At 37.2% G+C, this 23,556-nt stretch overlaps 1 protein-coding gene across 1 annotated transcript in view; it reads left to right on the top strand.

Moving 5' to 3' along the window:
* MEOX2 (mesenchyme homeobox 2) overlaps window positions 1–23,556 on the top strand; it is a 73,353-nt gene that overhangs the window by 45,735 nt on the left and 4,062 nt on the right. The window contains exon 2 of the mRNA XM_055420521.2: window positions 11,577–11,749. Coding sequence (XP_055276496.1) covers window positions 11,577–11,749 — 173 coding nt within the window. The remainder of the gene's footprint in view (window positions 1–11,576; window positions 11,750–23,556) is intronic.

Here is a 23,556-nt window from a genome sequence, read left to right as displayed (position 1 = left end):
TGTGATCTCTGATGAGCACGTTTAGTCATTCTGAGTCTCTTTATTTCTCCTCCAGCAAGTGGAACTAAATGATTTAGTGTGGGAATCTGTTTAAGTCTTAAAATTCATGCATTTTAAATCAAGGTTTATTAATTAAGCCAACTTCATTAATTTAATGATATATATTTACTAAAATAATGAATTTATCATAGCTCTTATGTGCTTTACTGTATCATTGAAACATTAAGAAAAACCTTCATGAGCAGTCTAGTCATTGGCTGGGAGGAGATAAGGCTTGGCTGTGGTATAAAAGTGGTATTGTTTGTACATAAGGCATTTACAGTAACTTCTGATTCAAGATGGTCATTCCTAGAGAGAGTTGCATAATTTGCATTTATTAATATGTTATCTCACAGATACAGAGAAAATATTGGTGTTTGCCAGAGGGAAGTTATAGGCCTGGGGGCCATGGAATGGGTGAAGGAGATCAACAAGTACAAACTTCTGGTTATAAAATAAATAAGTCCTGAGGATGTAAAATATAGCATGGGAATAAAGTCAATAATATTGTATTAAAATTGTGTGGTTACAGAAAATAGAATCATTGTAGGAATCATTCCACAGTGTATATATATATATATATATATATATATATATATAAATGTTGAATCACTATGTTGTATATCTGAAACTGCTATAATATTATGTCTATTTTCCTCAGTAAAAATATATGTAATAAAAATAAAATAAAATAGATATCTCAGCAATAACTCATTTCAATTCCCTACATTTTTGCTTGTCAATATATGAATCCAGTTTTACCAAAAATAAAATAAAATAGATATCTCAGCAATAACTCATTTCAATTCCCTACATTTTGTGCCTGTCAATATATGAATCCAGTTTTACCTTACAACTTCTTCTAAATGGAGTCCCTTTGTTTTTAAGTAATGAGATGTGAACAGTTGATTTTATTTTAAATTCACTATCTTGCCTTTTTAAATGATTTATTTACTGTGTAGCCCTTTCTGATAGTAAGGTGCCAATCAAATGGTTCTTCCTTCATGACATAAATACAGGGTGAAATATCAAAGAACTAATAAGTTTTGATGAAATTAATATCATGATTGATATTGTACAATTCCAAATATATTTAATAAAGACACTATTTTTGCTAAAAATTTAAAAAGAATCCAGAGACACACTAAATGGAAATATAATGCAACTTATCTTGAATCAAATTTAACATAGATTTAGTTCTCACACCAAATTCAAGAGCTTTCAGGTGGTGCTAGTGGTAAAGAGCCCACTTGCAAATCCAAGAGACGCAAGAGACACGGGTTCAATACCTGAGTCAGGAAGATCCCCTGCAGGAGGGCATGGCAACCCACTGCAGTATTCTTGCCTGGAGAATTCCAAGGATAGAGGAGCCTGGCGGGCTACAGTCCATGAAGTCACAGAGTCAGACACAACTGAAGTGACTTCAGTTCAGTTCAGTTCAGTTCAGTCGCTCAGTCGTGTCCGACTCTCCGCGACCCCATGAGTCACAGCACGCCAGGCCTCCCTGTCCATCACCAACTCCCAGAGTACACTCAAACTCATGTCCACAGAATCGGTGACGCCATCCAGCCATCTCATTCTCCGTCGTCCCCTTCTCCTCCCCCATTCTAAAGGAGATCGATCCTGGGTGTTCATTGGAAGGACTGATGCTAAAGCTGAAGCTGCAATACTTTGGCCACCTCATGCGACGAGTTGACTCACTGGAAAAGACTCTAATGCTGGGAAGTAACTTAGCATGCTCCAAATTCCGGTATTTAACACAAAAACAAAATCAGCACATGTCTTTAGGGTAAATGTAACTTTCTCCAATTTTGCTATACACTTCTAGGCTTAGGAACTCATTACAGAAGCCCAGAATTGATTTTGTGCCTTTACCTACATCCCAGAACAAGGGACTGCAACAGAATCAGGCTCATGCACCTACTTGGATTGTCCTTGATAGCAATGGTTTTCACAAGAATCAACATTGTACCGCCGATGGGAGCAGGAAGGCTTAGGGAAGAGTTTTTGACATACAGCTTTCCATTATATTTTCCCCCATCTTATTAGTTTAAAAGTGCACCGCTCCTCTGGGATCCCAAGAAATGGTCTTGTTTCTTACTTACAATGCTTGCCACATTCTGCCACTATTTATTTTCCCTGAAAGGGAAAGTGAAAGTCACTCAATTGTAACCTGCAAGGCTCCTCTGTCCATGGAATTCTACAGGCAAGAATACTGGAGTGGGTAACCTTTCCCTTCTACAGGGGATTTTCCCAACCCAGGGATCAAACCCAAGTCTCCCGCATTGCAGGCGGATTCTTTACTGTCTGAGGTAACAGGGAACCCCTTATTTCCCCTGCTGCTACTGCTAAGTCACTTCAGTCGTGTCCAACTCTGTGTGACCCCATAGACGGCAGCCCAGCAGGCTCCCCCGTCCCTGGGATTAATTCTCCAGGCAAGAACACTGGAGTGGGTTGCCATTTCCTTCTCCAATGCATGAAAGTGAAAGTAAAGTCGCTCAGTCGTGTCCGACTCCTAGCGATCCCATGGACTGCAGCCTACCAGGCTCCTCAGTCCATGGGATTTTCCAGGCAAGAGTACTGGAGTGGGTTGCCATTTCCTTCTCCATTATTTCCCCTACTAGAATATAAATATTTGATGTCAACTGTTGTTCTAATTTATTTAGTAATTGGGGGTGAGCAATTAAAATGGCATTCACATTTACATTTTAATACACATGGAAGCATGTGTAGTTAATACACATGAGCATTAGATGCAAACCTCCAGATCCACTGGAGATGCAATGCAAACCTCCAGATACACTCCCCATTCACCTCCTATTCAGATCTTATGTCAGCAAATGACTTAGTTACATGGTGTTACTGTGTCCCTGAAAGGATGAGGAAGGAAAGAAACGCTTTTCAGAAATCAGGAATCTAGGTAACTTGACAGTGACATCTGTAATTTATATCTGTCAATGGGGCAAAAAGCACTGAGATCTCTTTCTATATCAGATAGCACCATACAGTTTTTGCAATGAGGGCCTAGAAAATTCAGCACCAATTCTGCTAGCAGCTTGATAAATCCCTCGGACATAAAACAACAGAACTTCCATAAAGTTTGTTTTATATTATAGAAGACAAGTATGTATCTTCTAAGAGTGTAAGGGCTTGCACTTACGCTGTTGTTCCGAGCCCCCTTTTTGGCAATTCACCGTATATTTTTTGGCAAGTGACTTTAATATATTTTTATAGCAGCAACTCATAAATTATTGAGCTTTTTATTTATCTTCATGTCTGCTTTGCACCTCTGGATTCTAGACTCTAGGTAATTTAACAGTAAGATATTTGCCTTAATTCATCTTCATATTCCCAATGCTAAGCAGCTAATTTTGAATCTCTTCTGGATCTTTGATTTTCATGCTGAAATCATGGATTGTGCTTTCCATGATAACCCTAAGGGGCCTTCATCTGTTATAAAAATTTGAATGACCTTCAGCTTAAAAAAAAAGAGAAAGTGCCACTAAATATTGCTTTATATTAACTAATTTTTCAAAGCACATATCTATCACGTAATTGATGGCAGATGAAGACAAGTAATATTAACTCCAGTTTATTTCTATAATGCCATGGCTATACACATTCAGATAAAAAAGTACCAAATCAGTGTTAGGATTTTAAAATTTAAAACCCAAGAGGTTAAATGGTATACAAAGTAAAGGAGCAGATTGCACATAGTTCATAATTCCCACCCTCAGCACTACTGACATTTTGGACTGGATAATTCTTACTATATTTATATGCAGGGAAATATGAACCCATTCAAGATAAATGGGTGGTGATGGCTGTCCTGGACATTGTAAGATGTTTAGCAGCATCCCTGGCTTCTACTCACTAGATGCTATAGCAAGCCCCAGCTCCACTTTAGTGTTGTCAGATATTGCACAGGACTCCCAATTCAATTTAAAATCCAGATAAACAATGAATAGCATTTTAGTTTAAGTATACCCCAAGTATTGCATGGGACCAAAGGAAGTAAAAACTGTCACTATTTCAGATGACCTGATACTGTATATAGAAAATCCCCAAGGACTCTACCAAAGTACTGTTGGAACTAACAAATAAATTCAGTGAAGTTGCAGGACACAAAATTAATATACAAAACATATGTTGCATTTCTAAGTTAATTTTTGTTGGAGTATAGTTACTTTACAATGTTGTGTTAGTTTCTGCTCTACGGCAAAGTGAATCAGGTATACATACATCCCCTCTTTTTTAGGATTTCCTTCTCATTTAGGTTGGGCTTCCCTGGTGGCTCAGCAATAAAGAATCCACCTACAGTGAGGGAGCCATAGGAGATGTGGGTTCAAAACCTGGGTTGGGAAGATCCCCTGGAGAAGGGTACAACAGCCCACTCCAGTATCCTTGCCTGGAGATTCCCATGAACGGAGGAGCCTGATGGACTACAGTCCATAGCGTCGCAAAGAGTCAGACACGACTGAAGGACTTAGAGCATGGCACTATTTTAGACTGCCACAGAGCAGTGATATACACTAGTAGCAAATTATCAGAAAAAGAACTCAAGAAAACAAATAATCTCATTTTCAATCATATCAAAAAAGAATAAAATATTTAAGAATAAATTGAATCAAAGAGGTGAAAGACCTGTACATGAAAAACTTAACATATTGATGAGAGAAACTGAGGAAAACACAAATAAATGGAAAGGCATTCTCTATTCATGGATTAGAAGCAAGACTGTTCAAATGCCCATATCTGACATAAATTGGCTAAAATTCCTTTAACTGCTGTTATTTTAAAATTATAAAGGAAGAAGGAAGCAAAGAGAAGGACTTAGTTATAGTATCTGCCAGTTTATCCTAGGAATGCAATGCAATGCCAAGGTAAGATTATTACCTACTGTGAGAAACCATCTACATATAAGGTATGGATGACTTTAGAGACCCAAATAACCTATTTTTAAGGAAATTCTGAGATATTTGTTTTCATATTATTTATATCCATATTCATAGTAAGTTATTAAATAGGTAACAATTTAAGAATAATTCTGTGGTATTATCAGTCTCTCTTTTTCTCTCATTCTAAAGTGTAATCTAAAAGTGTATAGAATTTATAAAGTATCTCAGGTCTTCATATTCTTTCCCTTCATGTAATTACATCATGTAATTTTGCATGATTGTGTAATGTTACTAACTGTAATACTTGCTTACGTGGATAGCTACTGCTAAATATTGACATGGTCATATATACTGAATTTTTATTATTCTCACTTTCAGGATTAGTTGTAAAAAATGTGCACAAATGTATTGGAAAAAAGTCAAATCTGTAAACTGAAATTTACTCTAATAGCAACTTTTCTATTTCATAAAAGTTTCAACTATACATGGTTAATCTTTCAATATCTCCCAGCAAGTAAGAGCCTAAATGCCTTTAACAGAAATAAATAGGATGTTCTTTATAAATTCTCTGTTCAAAACATACAATTGGCAACACAAATGTTATAAAAATAAATATATTTTCTGTTTCATAATGTGAGATTTATCTGACTTATTTCATTCCTGAAAGCATAACTGAACAATCCCATGAATATTCAAGGAAGCAATGAGCAGGGAGACTAGATGATGAAAGAGTACATCCACCAGTTGATAATCACTGGTCCAGCCCATAGGATGACTTCTGCATGTTAAATACACCTATTACTATTATCGATACTAAACTGTTACTAAAAATAGAAATTTTTTTTTAATCTTTGATAATTAGGCTTGGTAAAGAATCTACTTACAATGCATGAGACCTGGGATCGATCCCTGGGTTGGGAAGATCCCCTGGAGAAAGGAAAGGCTACCCACTCCAGTATTCTGGCCTGGAGAATTCCTTGGACTATAGAGTTCATGGGGTTATAAAGAGTCTGACACGACTGAGTGACTTTCACTTTCACTTCTTTATAAGTAAAGAGATACTGTCATAATGGCTATAGATTTTTCATATCAATGCTGTAAGAAATAGGGGATAGTTTCAATCCTAATTTCTATTCTAGATTTAGCACAGTAATTGTCAACAACCCCCTTTTTTTCACTTACACACCTCAATGTATAAGAGACACATTCAGTAGTAATAGAAGCTTAGAAGGCAATGGCACCCCACTCCAGTACTCTTGCCTGGAGAATCCCATGGCCGGAGGAGCCTGGTGGGCTGCAGTCCATGGGGTCGCGAAGAGTCGGACACGACTGAGCGACTTCACTTTCACTCTTCTCTTTCATGCATTGGAGAAGGAAATGGCAACCCACTCCAGTGTTCTTGCCTTGAGAATCCCAGGGACGGGGAGCCTGGTGGGCTTCCGTCTATGGGGTCGCACAGAGTCAGACACGACTGAGCAACTGAACTGAACTGAACTGATGGCTGTGGTTCTCAGATCTGGAGAGTGGATCAGCTAGAGGATTAAAAAACCCCTGGGGAAGATCGTTTACTCTGAAAAAAAAAAAAACCCTGGAAAGTTTTGAAATGCCCACTCATTAAAAATCTTGAGTAGCAAGTTGGATAATTTTTTCATAAGACAGGCGATTTCCTGTTTAAATGTGAAAATTTCTAGCATCAATAGAATTATTCTATAAAGTTCCCTACCTCTATCCACAATTCCTATGCCTCTGTAAATATAAGTATTAGCTTCCAATATCTGCTATTTGTGGAGCTTTGTTAATAGCACAGCATCTCTCATTTTAAATAGCCTACAAAACATTAATACAAAAAGTTGCAAAGAACTAAAATAGACTGTGGTTTAGCATTCATTCTTTCTTGAGAATATGAAATAAGTATTCATTTTAGCCTGAGCTATAAGAGCATTCCTTTACATTTTGATATTTTTGCAGACATTGGTAAATTATGTTCTTCATTTAAACGAGTTAATGAGTTTACTCAGGGTAGCCAAAAATATACTCAATCAGACTTTATTATTTCTCTTTTGCTAAGAGGTATTCTGTGCCACTAGTGAACAGACCAAGCCCTTACATTACTTGTCTTCCATAAAACATTATTATCTTTTGGCATCCTCTTGCACTAGGGGAAATAAAAAGTCACATGTGGAGAAGTTCTAAATGCTAGACAGAAATGATCCTTGGAGGGCAATTTTTATCCTCCACGGAAGTATTGCAGACTTCTTCCATTAGCATAGTCCCAGGGAGCAAAAGGTTAGAGAACTGGGACTGCCAACTCTACCTGGACACATAAGTCAACATTTCCTCCAAGCGACGAGGGAGTGTGAGAGTGCACCCACATGTGCATTAAAGTATCTGAGACGAGAAATAACAATTGTAATATTTTACATTGCAATGTACTGTACAGATGGTGACATTTTGTTTGTGGTTGTAGGGAAGAAAGGAAGGCAGTTTCCAGACTCCCCTCCCTCAACACCTACCATTTGGCGTAGGATATGGGAGGCTGAAGAAAACGGAGGAAGTTTTGCCTCGGTTGAAACAGCTGGGAAACAGATGGAAGCTAATGTGCCATTTGCCAAAAGCCTCATCCAAGGCTCTCACCCATTTTCCACCAAAGAAGAGTTAGTTAGGTGAAGGTAGAAGGAGCTTAAGGGTCAGCAAATGATGGACTTTGGAAAGTGCAGGCAAGAAAAGTCCAAAAAGATGTTTGAAATCCAAGATTATAGAAGTCCAGAAATGCAGTCCCAAGAAGCATGTTTTTAATAGGAAGGAAAAAGTGGGAGCATCATGGGTGGAAACCACAACAGAATCGTAGATCCAAGGGTGTAAGTGCCCACAGAATTAATTGACATTGGTGCTACTCTACTTAAATTGCATTGACAGTCCCTTTTAGGTAATGAAGTCAAGATGCACATACCCACTCTTTGTCATGTTAATTACAATGTAATTATTCCTGGGTGATCATTGTAAATGTAACTGTGTACAATTCACATGGTTTTAGTCATTGGATTTCACTTTGTGAGCTACTTAGGTTTGGAATTCAGGCACTTGGTTAAGTTGCTTTTGGATATAAATGTTGAATTATAGCCAGACTTTTGTTCAAATTCAGTCATTGGATTTATAAACCATCTTCTTGTATATTTCTAGTTTCAGGGGGCATGCATATAGATAGATACACTGCATGTAACCCTTCTTCCAAGTACTGACTCAAGTTTTGTATGTTTGTGTGTGTCTGTGGTATTTTTGAAGTACTGTTGAATACTGAGGAAGTTAAAAGAAATTGGTTTCAAAAATAAACACCACTTAATAGGCTTTCCTCAATGTGAGTTTGTTCATTCATGCTTATATAAGGGAATGTGTTAACCATGAATCATTCAAATTGAATTGCTCATGAGAAAAAATGCTCTGGCTTTGCTGTCAGTTTCCAGACTCACATTACTGAAGGGAGTAAAGCATTGTCCCCTCATAAAGAATAATTAGCCACAGATTTCAAACTGAATGTGGCTCCAAATTGGCAAAAATACTTTTGATTCACGTGAGAACATGCATCCTTGTGAGAGGGACCTATCTGAATATTCTGGGCTGTGACTGAGTTTGCCTCTGCCAGAACAGCCCATGGAAAAGTTAAGAGGAAAAAAAAGAAAGCAATCATCGGAAAGTTTTGTTCACACGTTACCAGAATAGCAAAATGCACCGGAGATGTGGAAGTTTGCAAATCTGTAGCTACAAGAGTGCATAATGGACAGCAGGTTCCACTTAGAGCCAGGTAAATTGGCATTGTGTAAACACAGACGACCTGAGAGCTCACACATCACGTAATAACTAACTCATCCGGTCCCAGTGGCTTACAGTAAAATACAGTCAGCCTGTGTCTGATATATCGCAAACCACTTTTCACACCAGATAAAGCCTGCCTGCACTGCTAAGGTAGGGAGCCAGTCAATACGGGGTTATGTGACAGGCCCGGAAACGCGATCCATGAGTCTAAAGAATTTACGACAGCGCCACCGTACCATCCAGTGAAACACACCCATGATCCCTCAGAGAAAAAGTAGCGGCCCCTCGTGCCAAAATTTTGATGTGAACCTATTGCCACGGCTGCTTACTTGTGTGTGTGTGTTAGTCGCTCAGTCATATCAGACTCTTGGCGACCCCATGGACTGTAGCCTGCCAGGCTCCTCTGTCCATGGAATTTTCCAGGCAAGAATACTGGAGTGGGTTGCCATTTCCTTCTCCAGGGGATCTTTCCGACCCAGGGCTGCTACTTAGACCTAGAAAACTTTGCATTTGGCCAGCTTTGATTCTGGTAAGAATCAAATCGAAACTTTAGCTTAGGGCACCTTGTCTAGTGGATTTCCATTATACAGGGCTCTCTTAACTTCAGTTAGATTTCCCTCAGCCAGACAGGAAAAGAGCACTAAAAAAGCCCAACATCTTTGCACATAGCGTATTTAAGTATCATTAGATGAAGAAACAAATATTGCTTTAAAAGACCCTTCATAAAGCTGTTCAGTTCAGTTCAGTCAATCAGTCCTGTTTGACTCTTTGCGACCCCATGCCAGGCTGCAGCATGCCAGGCCTCCCTGTCCATCACCAACTCCTGGAGTTTACTCAAACTCATGTCCATTGAGTCGGTGATGCCATCCAGCCATCTCATCCTCTGTCATCCCCTTCTCTTGCCTTCAATCTTACCCAGCATCAGAGTTTTTTCCAGTGAGTTAGTTCCGCATTAGGTGGCCAAAGTATTGGAGTTTCAGTTTCAGCATCAGTCCTTCCAATGAATATTCAGGACTGATTTCCTTTAGGAAATCATAAAGCTATATAAATGTACTACATTTGTCAGTTTTAAAAAAATGTCCCTCTTTAGGTAATCTGATGGTAACATGATTGATATTTTTTCTATATCATTTTTTCATTTGGATTCATAGAAGAGTTCATTGTATCCCTATGTGATTAAGGCATTACTATTTTTATGTAGATGCTCAAAATAACTAGAAAACTGAATTTTTGAGAGTATACAGACATGCTACTTTATCTTGATTATGTTTATATTTCACTGAGGATAAATTTGACATGAATTATTAAGGCTGGTATGATTATATATTACTTGGTATATGTAGAATTTTTTTTCCACTACAGATATGCATGAATATTAAGAATGTCTTCTAATCTACATCTCAGGGATATTATATGGACAAGTAAGATTTGCTTTTGTTATTTAGTCACTTGGTCATGTTAAGCTCTTTTGCAACCCCATGAATTGTAGCCCGCCAGGATTTTCTGACCATGGGGTTTCCCAGGCAGGAATACTGGAGTGGGTTGCTCCTTCTCCAGGGGATCTTTCTGACCCAGGGATTGAACCTCCATCTTCTGCATTGCAGGAAGATTCTTTACTGCTTAGCCACAGGGGAAGCCTGATGAAGAAAATAGTCTATGTTAATTATGTCTTGAACTCTTAGAAGAAAAAATGCCATGATATACTGTAAATTATTATTTTTATAGGACATTATAAGATGTTGTGTTTGGCTAGCTGTGTTAGATGTTATGCATCCTATGTTTATCTCATATATAGTGAAAAATCATTTAAAATTCTGTTCATATTTTGAGTTAAATGAGCAAAATTTTATTTATAGATTCCACGTTGCCCTAAGAATTATGCAAGAATAAATAGAGCATTGTTATTGCCTTTAAGGAGACTGCACTTCAATAAAAATTAAAAAGGCAATAAATTCACACACACACACACACACTCATACACACACACACCCTTAATTATACACACTTATGGAGAATGGCGGAGCCTGGTCGGCTGCTGTCTATGGGGTCGCACAGAGTCGGACACGACTGAAGCGACTTAGCAGCAGTAGCAGCAGCATGTGTGCTTACTCTGAGCTTGAACTGACTTTTGTGGTCTAATTGCTGAGTTTGAATTTATCAAATAATCACATACTGAGTCACCACTATTTTTAGGATCCCTCTGTTCAATTAAACTTAGAACTCAAGAATTTATGTTGAAAAACTTATTAGAAGAAATCTTGTATCTGAATAGTTTTAGATAAAAACTTGTTTACTAGAGAGGCTTTGTTTTTTCTTGTTATTAATATTATAATAGCATATTAAGCAAAAATTCACTCAGTCATGTCTGACTCTTTGTAACTTCATTGACTGGGGTCTTCCAGGCTCCTCTGTCCTTGGAATTCTCTAGGCAAGTATTGGATTGGGTTGCCATTCCCTTCTCCAGTGGATCTTCCCAACCTAGGGACTGAACCAGTGTTTTCTGCATTGAAGGCAGATTCTTTACCATCTATGCCACTAGGGAAGCATATTAAGAACAGTTAAGTTTTCTTGTTTATATTGATATTCCAAAAGAAGAAAACTAGATACAGCCCCAATTAGGCTGTGACTCACCTCAGGGCACATTGGAAAAAAATGCAATTTATCTCACCCTGTCAAGATAAATCTTACTGTCTTTGGTTTCTATTTTTACTGTGTTTAATAGAGTACCTGGAAAAGTAGTTACTCAGTACATGTTTCTGTTGTACATGAAATGATTGAATGTGTTTGAGTGAATGAACTGAATCTAATTATTTTCCTTTTTTTCCCCAGACTCCCAGGAAGGAAATTACAAGTCAGAAGTCAGCAGCAAACCCAGAAAGGAGAGGACAGCATTTACCAAAGAGCAAATCAGAGAACTAGAGGCAGAGTTTGCCCATCACAATTACCTGACCAGACTGAGGCGATACGAGATAGCAGTGAATCTGGATCTCACTGAAAGACAGGTAATGGTGGACACTGTCATTATATTGCTTTGGGTCAACAGTCTTCTCTCACCATTTAAAAAATATCTAGATCAGTTCAGTTCAGTCGCTCAATCGGATAAGACTCTTTGTGACCCCATGGACTGCAGCACGCGAGGCCTCCCTGTCCATCACCAACTCCTGCAGTTTACCCAAACTCATGTCCACCCAGTCGGTGATGCCATTCAACCATCCAATCCTCTGTCGTCCCCTTCTCCTCCTGCCTTCAATCTTTCCCAACTTCAGGGTCTTTTCAAATGAGTCAGTTCTTTCATCAGGTGGCCAAAGTATTGGAATTTCAGCTTCAGCCTCAGTCCTTCCAATGAATAGTCAGGACTGATTTCCTTTAGGATTGACTAGTTTGATCTCCTTGCAGTCCAAGGGACTCTCAAGAGTCTTCTCCAACTGCTGCTGCTAAGTCATTTCAGTCGTGTTCAACTCTGTGCAACCCCATAGACGGCAGCCCACCAGGCTCCCCCATCCCTGGGATTCTCCAGGCAAGAACACTGGAGTGGGCTGCCATTTCCTTCTCCAATGCATGAAAGTGAAAAGTGAAAGTGAAGTCGCTCAGTCGTGTCCGACTCTTAGCTACCCCATGGACTGCAGCCCACCAGGCTCCTCCGTTCCAGGCAAGAGTACTGGAGTGGGGTGCCATTGCCTTCTCTGGTCTTCTTCAACACCACAGTTCAAAAGCATCAGTTCTTCATTGCTCAGCTTTATGGTCCAGCTCTAACATCCATACTGGAGTATTGGAAAAACCATAGCTTTGACTATGCGGACCTTTGTTGGCAAAGTAATGTCTCAGCTTTTTAATATGCTGTCTAGATTGGTCATAGCTTTTCTTCCAAGGAGCCAGTGTCTTTTAATTCCATGGATGCAGTCACCATCTGCAGTGATTTTGGAGCCCAACAAAATAAAGTCTCTCACTGTTGCCATTGTTTCCCCATCCATTTGCCATTAAGCGATGGGACCGGATACCATGATCTTTGATTTTTGAATGTTGAGTTTTAAGTTAGGTTTTTCACTCTCCTCTTTCACTTTCATCAAGAGGCTCTTTAGTTCCTTTTCACTTTCTGCCATAAGGGTGGTGTCATCTACATATTTGGGGTTTTGATATTTCTCCTGGCCATCTTGATTCCGGCTTATGCTTCATCCAGCCCAGCATTTCTCATGATGTACTCTGCATAGAAGTTAAATAAGCAAGGTGATGATATACAGTCTTGATGTACTCCTTTCCTGATTTGGAACCAGTCTGTTGTTCCATGCCCAATTCTTACTGTTGCTTCTTGACCTGCATACAGATTTCTCAGGAGGCAGGGTCTGGTAGTCCCATCTCTTGAAGAATTTTCCAGTTTGTTGTGATCCACACAGACAAAGGCTTTGGTTTAGTCAGTGAGGAAGAAGTGGATGTTTCTCTGGAATTTGATCTAATGGGTGTTGGCATTTTGATCTCCGGTTCCTCTGCCTTTTCTAAATCCATCTTGAACATCTGGAAGTTCTTGGTTCATGTACTGTTGAAGCCACCTGTGAAATGAATGCAATTGTGCAGTAGTTTGAACATTATTTGGCATTGCCTTTCTTTGGGATTAATGAAAATTGACCTTTCCCAGTCCTGTTGTCACTGCTGAGTTACCAAACTTGCTGGCATATTGAGTATAGCACTTTAAGAGCATCATCTTTTAGGATTTGATATAGCTCAGGTGAAATGCCAACACCTAACTAGCTTTGTTCATAGTGATGCTTCCTGAGGCCCACTTCACTTCCATTCTAGGATATCTAGCTCTAGGTGAGTGATCACACCATGCCATGGTTATCATGATCTGTAATTCTAGATATCTAGATCTGTGATTCTCAAATATCATTGGGAAGACCAATTTTCTCTTTCATGATGAAGCTTTTGCCCAGCATAATGATATAATTAAGGAAGAATAAAATAAAGTGAAGTGAAGTCTCGAAGTCATGTCTCACTCTTTGCGATCCCATGTCCATGGGATTCTCCAGGCAAGAATATTGGAGTGGGTTGCCATTTCCTTCTCCAAAGGATCTTCCCAACACAGGGACTGTACCCAGGTCTCCCGCACTTCTGGCAGACCCTTTACTCTCTGAGCCACCAGGGGCTCCCTGAAAATAAAATAGTCATATTTTAAAGAAAACTAAGTTTATTCAGTTTATGGAATCATAGTTTGTTCTGTGATTGTATCTTTCTTATATTTTTTGTTTTTAAAATATTATTTCTTTTATCTAATGATGGCATTGGAGAGGACTTTTATTTTTTATATTCATTTATTTTTAATTGATTGATGATTGCTTTACAATATTGGTTTGATTTCTGTCATACATCAACATATATTAACCATAGGTGTACATATGTCTGCTCCCTTTTTAGCCTCCCTTCCACCTCCCACCCCATGCTACTCTCTAGTTTGTTACAGAGCCCCCGTTTTTTTTCCCTGAGTCCTACAGCAAATTCCCATTGGCTATTTATTTACACATGTCAGTGTATATGCTTCCATGTTACTTTCTCCATTCATCTTGTTTGTTTATTTTTAAAATCTCCTTATTTTACATAATAGAAACTTGGGAACCCCATGTTAGTTTCCTCTATTTCTCAGGATAGGGTTTATGTCACAGTAATACATTAACCCTCACATCTGAATGACATAAGATTAAAGTTCATTGTTTGTTCACTCTCCATACTAACTTTGCAAGTCCACCATTCCAAGTAATCACTCAGGACCCAGTCTGACCTTCTGGCATCCTGACATGTGGTGTCCTTGGTAACTGCAAGAGGTAAGAAAGAGCTGGAAGTTAATGCATTGACCTCTAAATGTTTTCACCTGGAAATGACCCATGTCACTTCCATTTACACTCTAATGTCTGGAAATATTCAATGGTACCACTTAAATTTAAGGGAACTGAGACTTGGTAGGCTCAAGGGCAGATAGATCATTGGTAAATATCTACCCCACTGCTCAAAATATTTTTGAAATTGTATTTGTCTCAGAAATTAAACATTCTGGTACCCATTCATTTAGAGAAACTTTGAAATGATTAGCAATCTGTGACGCCAGTTAATAAGACATAAATAATATTTTAATTAATTACGTTTTTGATCCTTTCTTGGATTTTATTTGAATGGCAAATGATTTGCTCGAATAGTTTCTCTGAGCACTCTTTTATATATGGGTTCTGATTTTCCCTAGAAGAATCTAGCCTACTGATGGTTAATAGTTGCTAATCTTTAGAAAAACATTCCTGAAAGGCAAACGCAAACATCTTTATGGACAGTGCAGTTATGATTGGCACTCTTAGGAGCAGAGTCTCATTTCCTCTTTCGCTGTGTGCACCTCCTCCAGGGATCCCATTGGAACCAAAAAATATCAACAGGGTGTGGACAAATGAATACTATCTTAGGAGAGCAAGTTATTTTATCCAACTTCTTAAATCATTTGCTTTCCTTCTGTTAATTTCTATATTTCAGCTTTAAGTAGGATCATTCTGGGTAGTGAAAATATACAGAGGAGCACTTTTATGTGGTTCTATTTATTGGCAGTTTATATTTTATTAAATATTATGACTAGTACCTAAGTTATGGAGCACAACATTTTCCTTCCCTTGAACTTCACATACAAAGTTCTCTCCATAAGTATACAACATTTGGCACGATGGAAAGCAGGATCCAAAATCTACATCATCAGACATCTGTTTTTTTGCTCTTTTTTTTTTAAACCGGGAACAGAAAAAATATGATGGAGGGATGGAATTACACATTAATGTTTTTGTAAAGAGAATGTGAATTCTAGGAAATGTAACTGTATTTAAAGTGATACATAAAGGAAATAAGAAACTAGAGTTTGCTTGTAATCTGAAGAAATGTGGGATGTATAACTATGTTCTTAATCACAAGAAAAGTCAAGATCTATGCTTTCTTTGCTGGAGATGTCCTATGGTTCCCTGTCATTATCTGATCATAGAGTAGAGGTTTCATTTTTGGTCAAGAATAATTTCTTTTTAGGAGCAAAATTCTGTAAATTTTGTTTGGAAATTTTGAAGGCATTTTGAATATTTCTTCTTTCTTCCTGACTTGCCATTCTTGGAAAAGAAATATAAGCAATTATATGAAATATAATTATATGTATATGTACACACACACTATATACACAGGACTTGCGTGGTGACTCAGATGGTAAAGAATCTGCCTGCAATGCAGGAAACCCAGGTTGGATCCCTGGGTGGGGAATATTCCCTGGATATAGGAATGGCTGCCTATTCCAGTATTCTTGCCTGGACAATTCTGTGAACAGAGGAGCCTGGTAGGCTATAGTTCATGGGGTCTCAAAGAGTCGAACATGACTGAATGACTAAAACTTTCACTTCAGTTTTCATACTATACACACACACATGCCCAATTTTAATCTTTGTTTTTAAGAGTCTCTTTAAAATTCTATATCATTTAGACTTGGCTGTGTAACAAACCTCTTAAAAGTCTTAATGGCTTTAAATAATAACCAGCACTTAATTTGCTCAAAGTTTTGAGGATCAAAAATTTTTATCTGAGCTCAGTTGGGCAGTTCTACTTCTGGCCTTACCTAGAGCCCTTGTGCAACTCTATTCAGCTGGTGGGTGACTAAGAACTGGCTGTTCTAGGCAGCCTCACCTGGGACAGCTTGTCTTGATCTCTGTTGCGTGTGTGATTTCATCTTCTAATAGGCTCCCTGACATTCTTCAAATAGTGGTAGAAGTATTCCCAGGAATATTTAGAGAAAAAATGTCAGTGTGCTTGGGTGTTCAAAGCCTCTGCTCGGATCATGTTTCCTAACTGTCTAAAGCGAATCACAAGACCAAGCTAGGTAAGAGAGCACCACCTTCGGGACCGGATACATGGAAGGAAGGCAAACATTTTTGGAGATCATTAGAGAAACAATCCAACTATAGCCTCACAAAGGGGAAAAATAGCAACAACAAAAGTAAATCCTGAGACGATTATGTTTTCAAATAATCGCAAATTTGGTATTGTTCAGAAGGTTTTTATCTTATAAATCTCTATTAATAGTTTGTCAAGTTAATAAAAGATATAATGGATATATGTGGAATCTAAATTCCAAATCAAAATTATGTCTTTAGTTTTTGTTACTAAGAAAAATTGAACTGTTATGAGAAAAAATCGGAACAAAAACCCTGGATTTGTCAGATTTAATTGTATATTCTTAGGCAAGTAACAATCTCCCCAAGGCATAAAATGGAAATTAAAACTACCTTCTCTTTCTTTTACTCAGGTTTATATGTCACAATGAATGTGAAAGAACTTTTAGCATGAACTGTAAAACAAATCTATTACTCAGAGGGGAAAAACTTCTTTGCTATGAAAGGCATAGTGAGTTAATCCTTTTGTAATACAAATACCTGTCATCCCAGGGAGATATTTTCAGTTAATTTCCTCATGGTTGGGCTTTTAAAATTATAGAGTTATCAATCGAAGCCTTTTCATTCATCTTCTTTTAATTGAGATACAGCTATTCCATTTCTTTGATTTTGCATTAATGCCATTTATACTTATTTATATAATCTATATCTTGATTTAAAATATTAAATAGCATCCCTTTTATGGGGTTTCCACCTGTAAAATATTCAAATTATAGATTTGCAATTTTTCAATTCCATTTTACTGAAAGATTTATTTTTTCCATACTTTAAAATAACATGGGACTTATTTAAGTAACTTAAATGTATATACCAAAGAATATTGTATCTATTCCTATACTGTTCAGTGTTTTCCTAAACTTTAATAGGATGTTTAATCTCCTAGAATATTTTTTCTCTATGTTTTAAAAGCCTTTCAAGATTCAAATACAGAGAAAGAACAGATATGTTCTATGTAATGTAAAGGGGAAATGCAACAAATATTGAATCATTTCCACTAGTAGCAAAATTATTTCACAGAGATAACTTTCCCTTAAATGAAACTTAATTTATAAACAGAAGCAGTTTTATGTTCAACTTACATAGTTGCCTATACATATGTATATGTATAACTGATATGTTATTTGTAGGTACTGCTCCTTTGTTTATGTCAACCAATCAATGTCAGTTCAGTTATTCAATGGTGTCTGACTCTTTGCAACCCCATGGACTGCAGCATGCCAGGCTTCCGTGTCCATCACCAACTCCCGGAGCTTGCTCAAACTCATGTCCCAGTCGATATACCTGACACATATTCTACAATAGGCTATACATGTCATTGTAAATATTTGAAATAATGATTAGATTTCCTTTTAGAAAAAAAAATAATATATGCTAAATCCTTAAATATCACTCAGGACTCAAATTTTCAAATCTGGAGGAACAGCTCTGAAATCTCCAAAAAAACTGGACTTTTATGTTTGTGTCTCCCACATGGCAATGCCTGTACAGGTAGGGGACATCTATTATCCCCTTTGAATTCCATCTGGCCAAAGAGGAACAAGAAGGGTAAAGAGAAAAGAGGCTTATCCTGCAAAGTAATTCCTTATTAGCACTTAGGTATTAAAGAAAATTGTTTTATGTTCAATAAAAGTGGAGACACTGGGACAAAGTTAAGCTTTAAATATTTTAATTATGCGCTTAGTCAGTTGTGTCTGACTCTTTTCAACCCCATGGATTGTAGCCTGCCAGACTCCACTGTCTATGGGGATTCTCCAGGTAAGAATACTGGAGTAGGTTTGCATGCCCTCCTCCAGGGGATCTTCCCAATCCAGGGATTGAACCCAGGTTTCCTGCATTGCAGGTGGATCCTTTAAATGTCTGAGCCACCAGGAAAGCCCAATGCTGTTTTGTGTAACAGTTACCACTGTAGTAACCATCCAGCTTCTAATTTACACCTTCACGTGTACAACATATTCTTCTATACTGTTCTCAATCAACAGCTAATAATCCTTAATTGGCAGAGTCACTTGGAATACTTTGAAGAGCCAGTCAGTCTAAAGACCCTCCTGTCCCAAAGTATTTTTAAGTTTGACAAGCTTATTCTGGCTTTTTCATCCATCTGTACGCACTTGGAAAAAACTCATGCCAAAGTTTTAATATCTCACAGTGGGATGAAGAGGGAAGGCAGTTGCATAAAACTATAGGAGTGTCAAAAATGGACATATTTATAGAGTCAAGACTGCCAGATTTAGAAAGAATGAGAGCTCCTTCCATGTCGCAAAATCATTTTACAAAGCTAATCAAAGGTGCGATGTTGCAGATTTGTAAGCTAACTGACCGGCATAAACAGACTGAATTCATGATTCTGCTGCCAAGATAAATGGAAAAATCCCACCTAGTTGGATCACATTCCGTTAGTGGAAATGAGAGGGACTGTGTTTTGTTTGTTACTCATAAATCATTAAATGGCTCATTGCCAAGTGTTTTCCAAATAGACATCAATTTTTTGGGTGACTGTGAAGGAGAATTTTTCCTGGGCCAAGTAAATAGCAGTTTTGTCTTTTACTGAGCATTTTACACAACCCTTCTCCTTTGTAGGTTAATTTCTATACATTTGTATGAGTACTTTTAGTTATTTAGCTAATAAGTTATGTCTGCAAGATCAGACATATTATCTATTCAAGGTAACCTTGTGTAGTCAGTGATTTTAGATATTTCCTCATATCTTTAGAGTAGTTTTTAACAGTCATCTAGAGTAATAGTTATATGTTTCTTTTGCTTACACCACGGTATGACTGCTATTTTGAGAGATTAAATATGACTGGACTCTGACCAGAAAAATGGGGGTAGAGAATAGGGTGAATGAGTTGATGGAATATAAAATAAGTTTTAATTTTGGGAATTTCCTCAATAAGGAAACAATTAATTTATATTTAATTAGCAAATCAACAGTAACATTTTGAAACATATCATTTGTTGCAACACAGATATCATTTAAAGTGTAATGTTAAAGAAAAACATCTTCTGCTGTGAAAGATTACTCCTTTTCACATTATCCTTGCAGTCATATAATTTTTTTTTTCATATAATGTAAGGTAAAGTCTTACTAAGAAGTTCCTGAAAATTTTGAGGAGCCAATTCAACTTTTGTGTTGGTATGTTCAAATTTAAAGAGATGTTCTGTTATCTAAATATGTATAGACAGCATTGCATATGTTCCATGACATCTATAAAAGAATAAACACAATTCTAATAAAGGACAATTTCTAGAGAATTTGACTATAGGAGATTTTCTACAAGTCAGTCTCCCTATTTCTATGACTCGTCATGAAAACCTCAAAAACATAGTCAATTTAGGATGGATTTTAACTTCATTTCTCTCTAGCACTTATAATTTTTATGCAAAACAGTTTTTTTCAATTTTTAAACTTTTTCCAGTTATTGAAATTACTGAATACTTTTGTGTCAATATATATTCTTATGACAGTAGCAATTGCCATTACAAGTTCTTAGAATAATTTTGGAGACAGCCCCTAAATCTAATAAAAGTTCAGTGAGGGCTTACATATATTCTGATATTAAACTTTCTCGTCAAGAAATAATCAGAATATTTAATTAGATTGAATCTTAAGAATTGCTAGTGTTCTACACATGAGTTTGAGTGAACTCTGGGAATTGGTGATGGACAGGGAGGCCTGGCGTGCTGTGATTCATGGGATCGCGGAGAGTCGGACACGACTGAGCGACTGAACTGAACTCTTCTTCTAAGAATGATGAGTTTCTGTGTTTCAATCAAATATTTATATTTGACAAATTTCACAAAATTAGACAGTGGCTAGGGAATAGTTCATTTCTTAAAATAGTATGCACTGGTTATGATGTGTTGCTATTGTTAAACCTTAAGCCAGAGATTAGACAAGATGTTGAGAACAAAGGCCATCATTCTAGTTGATCTTAGTAGTTTAAACAAGGTAAGTACCAGCAGTGGATCAGAATACATAAATTCCATGTATTCAAGAACTGCTGTTTAGGAAATTTTTAACACAGTGATGGAGAGAAGTACCTAATTTAGTTTTGATATTTCCACTCAGATTTGCTGAAGTCTTTTGTTCATGATCTACTGAGGCAACAGGATTTCACTTAAAATAACTAAAAGACATATCCATATTTTTAATCTTGTGTAGAAATAGGATTAGGAGTAGTAAAATTTCACTGTAAATTTTTACTCATAAATAGGTCATTTGAGTTGAATTCCATCATGTTGGACAGAAAGAAATATAGTTGTTAGCATTTAGTACTGCTACAACATTTCTAAAGGGTCAAAATAAAAGTAATCAGTCCTCTAAGAATTTTGCTCATCGTGTGAATTATTAATCTGGCTGAATTTTGGGAAAGGAGAATGTAATACGCACAATTGGCTTGTAATAGTACCCATTGCATAACTGTTTGTTATGGAAATTTTCATTTGTTTCCTAAAAGAGTTTCTTTCTTGTTCAACATGTTATTTGCCCATGACTACCAATGGCTAATGTGTATTCAGTTTGTCCAAAGACATCTGAAATAGTAAATGTTTTATAACCACATTAGTGAGCCTGGTTCTCAGGCATTCTAAGGCAAAAAAAAAGGCTTTGAAACCGAAAATTATAGAGGCCAGTAAGTGATTTCCTGGTCATAAACATTGTTTTAAAATAGGGGAGAAAGGTGAGAAGCAGTCCTCTATGTAGGAATTCAGTCTTTAGTCATGGAATATGTCCTAACCTCCTTCACCCTCCAATCCCACCCCCCCAAAACACACACACACACATGCATGCACACTACCTCCCAACCCCATGTTGCACTGCTGTAGAAACAGCAGAGTCAACTTGCAGCTCCCATGAACTTCTTGGAAACAGCCAAAGGATTCCTTCTCTTAATCAGATATAAATCTATTCAGGCAGGAAGAGTACGGAAGCTTTCTTTCCCCCCATTTTTCATCCCTACCTTACAGAGCAATCTGGGCTCTGATTTTTCAGTTCATCTACTGATTTTGCCACTGAATTACTTGGATATATCTTACTAGATTCTGTTTACATTAGGTTTACTAGGTCAGCTGCCATGATCAATTTAATCACACAGGTGTGATTAAATTTCCAAATTGTATTTATACAATTACTCCTTTGCATGCTTTCACATGTTAAAGATGTGAATAAATATTTGTTAGACAGTGTCTACAGTATTTCAAGTGTTCATATACAAATAGAAACAGTTGGAATATTAAATCTACAAATTCCAGATGTTTAGAGACATCTAGATATGTCACTGAAATATTTATTTTCATCCAGATGTTATGTGTTATGATTGTTTCTTCGAAAGACAGACATTTATGGTATTCTATAAATATGGGTTATAGCATCATGTAGATTCTACTTTCTATCAACATTTTGCCTCAGGCCATTTTAGGAAATTGTATGACAATCCAGATACATATTTCATTTGTGTTCTCCTGATGTATTGTGAACCCTCAAATGAACTTATACATAGAAGGCCATATGTGAATGACTAAATAAATTAAAGAGATAAAATGAATGTTTAACAAATGCCAAGAATGATTCTCACTTACAGTATTTTTATTAAAGAGAAAAATTGGGTTTGATCATGCAGGTAATGTGAATACAAAATACTTTGTTAACTAAGGGATAAAAAGTGAGATTTCATAATAATCAGATATTCTGAAAAGTAAGGTTTATAAATGAGCACCTTAAATATTTGCAACTAATATTATAGGCTATTATTTAATTTGTTACTTTTTATTATGAAGATTTTGTTGAAAAATATTATCTTCATGCAGTCTTTAAGAGTCTACAAGTCTAGTTCATATTGCTTTGATTTCATGAAAAATAGTATCTTTTCATTACTCAGATTCTTGTGGGTGAAATTTTTATCTGAGTTTTTCATCATACTATGTAACAAAACATACTTTATATGGAATCTTGCCTTAGAGCCAAACTTTAAAAAAGGAAATAATAAAAAATTAATTAACCAGCATTTCCAGAGAAATTGCAGATATGAGATAAATTGAATTTAAGCCCAAATAAAGCAATAAAAGTTTGCAAAATTTATATATCATACTTCAAGATGGGCAGATTTGTTTTAGTTGTACACAAAATATTTGATGATACAGTGTCCCAGCTCCTAAGGTACTACTCTAGGTTACTAGGACAAAAAAAGCAGAGGCACACAGGATGCCAGTAGCAATAACATCATGAGATTCCCAGAGGAAGGAAATCATTTTCTATGATAATTGTGTGGCAACAAAGCAGTGTGCGACATTGAATGTAGGGGTAGAGTTCATGCCATCTTGTGGACCATTTGGAGAATCTCTTATTAGGGAATTAGCAACAACACGAACTACAATTGCAAGCAATTTAAGGATATTCTGTAAAAGATGAAACTAATCTTTATGCATCTCAGTATATGCCAAAGGCCTCACATACAGTCAGTAAACTACCCTGCTGCTGCTGCTGCTAAGTCGCTTCAGTCGTGTCCGACTCTGTGCGACCCCATAGACGACAGTCGACCAGGCTCCCGTCCCTGGGATTCTCCAGGCAAGAACACTGGAGTGGGTAAACTACCCTTGAGGGCTGGAAGTATTTCTTATTTATTTGTATACATTCCTTGGTCTAACCCCTCTTAACCTATTACTAAGCATGTAGTAATACCGAGTGCATGAGTAAGTGAATAAATAGAGATTCCAAGTCACCAAGAAAGCATGAGATTAGTTTAACTTGCCTAGAAAATCCCGTGGATGGAGGAGCCTGGTGGGCTGCAGTCCATGGGGTCACTCAGTCGGATACGACTGAGCGACTTCACTTTCACTTTTCACTTTCACGCATTGGAGAAGGAAATGGC

This window comes from Moschus berezovskii, chromosome 3, assembly GCF_049115385.1.
Source record: "Moschus berezovskii isolate FMDL1 chromosome 3, NW_MosBer_1.0, whole genome shotgun sequence".
NCBI lineage: Eukaryota > Metazoa > Chordata > Mammalia > Artiodactyla > Moschidae > Moschus > Moschus berezovskii.
Note: the sequence above shows the minus strand (reverse complement) of the source record. Positions and strands in the feature narration are given on the sequence as shown.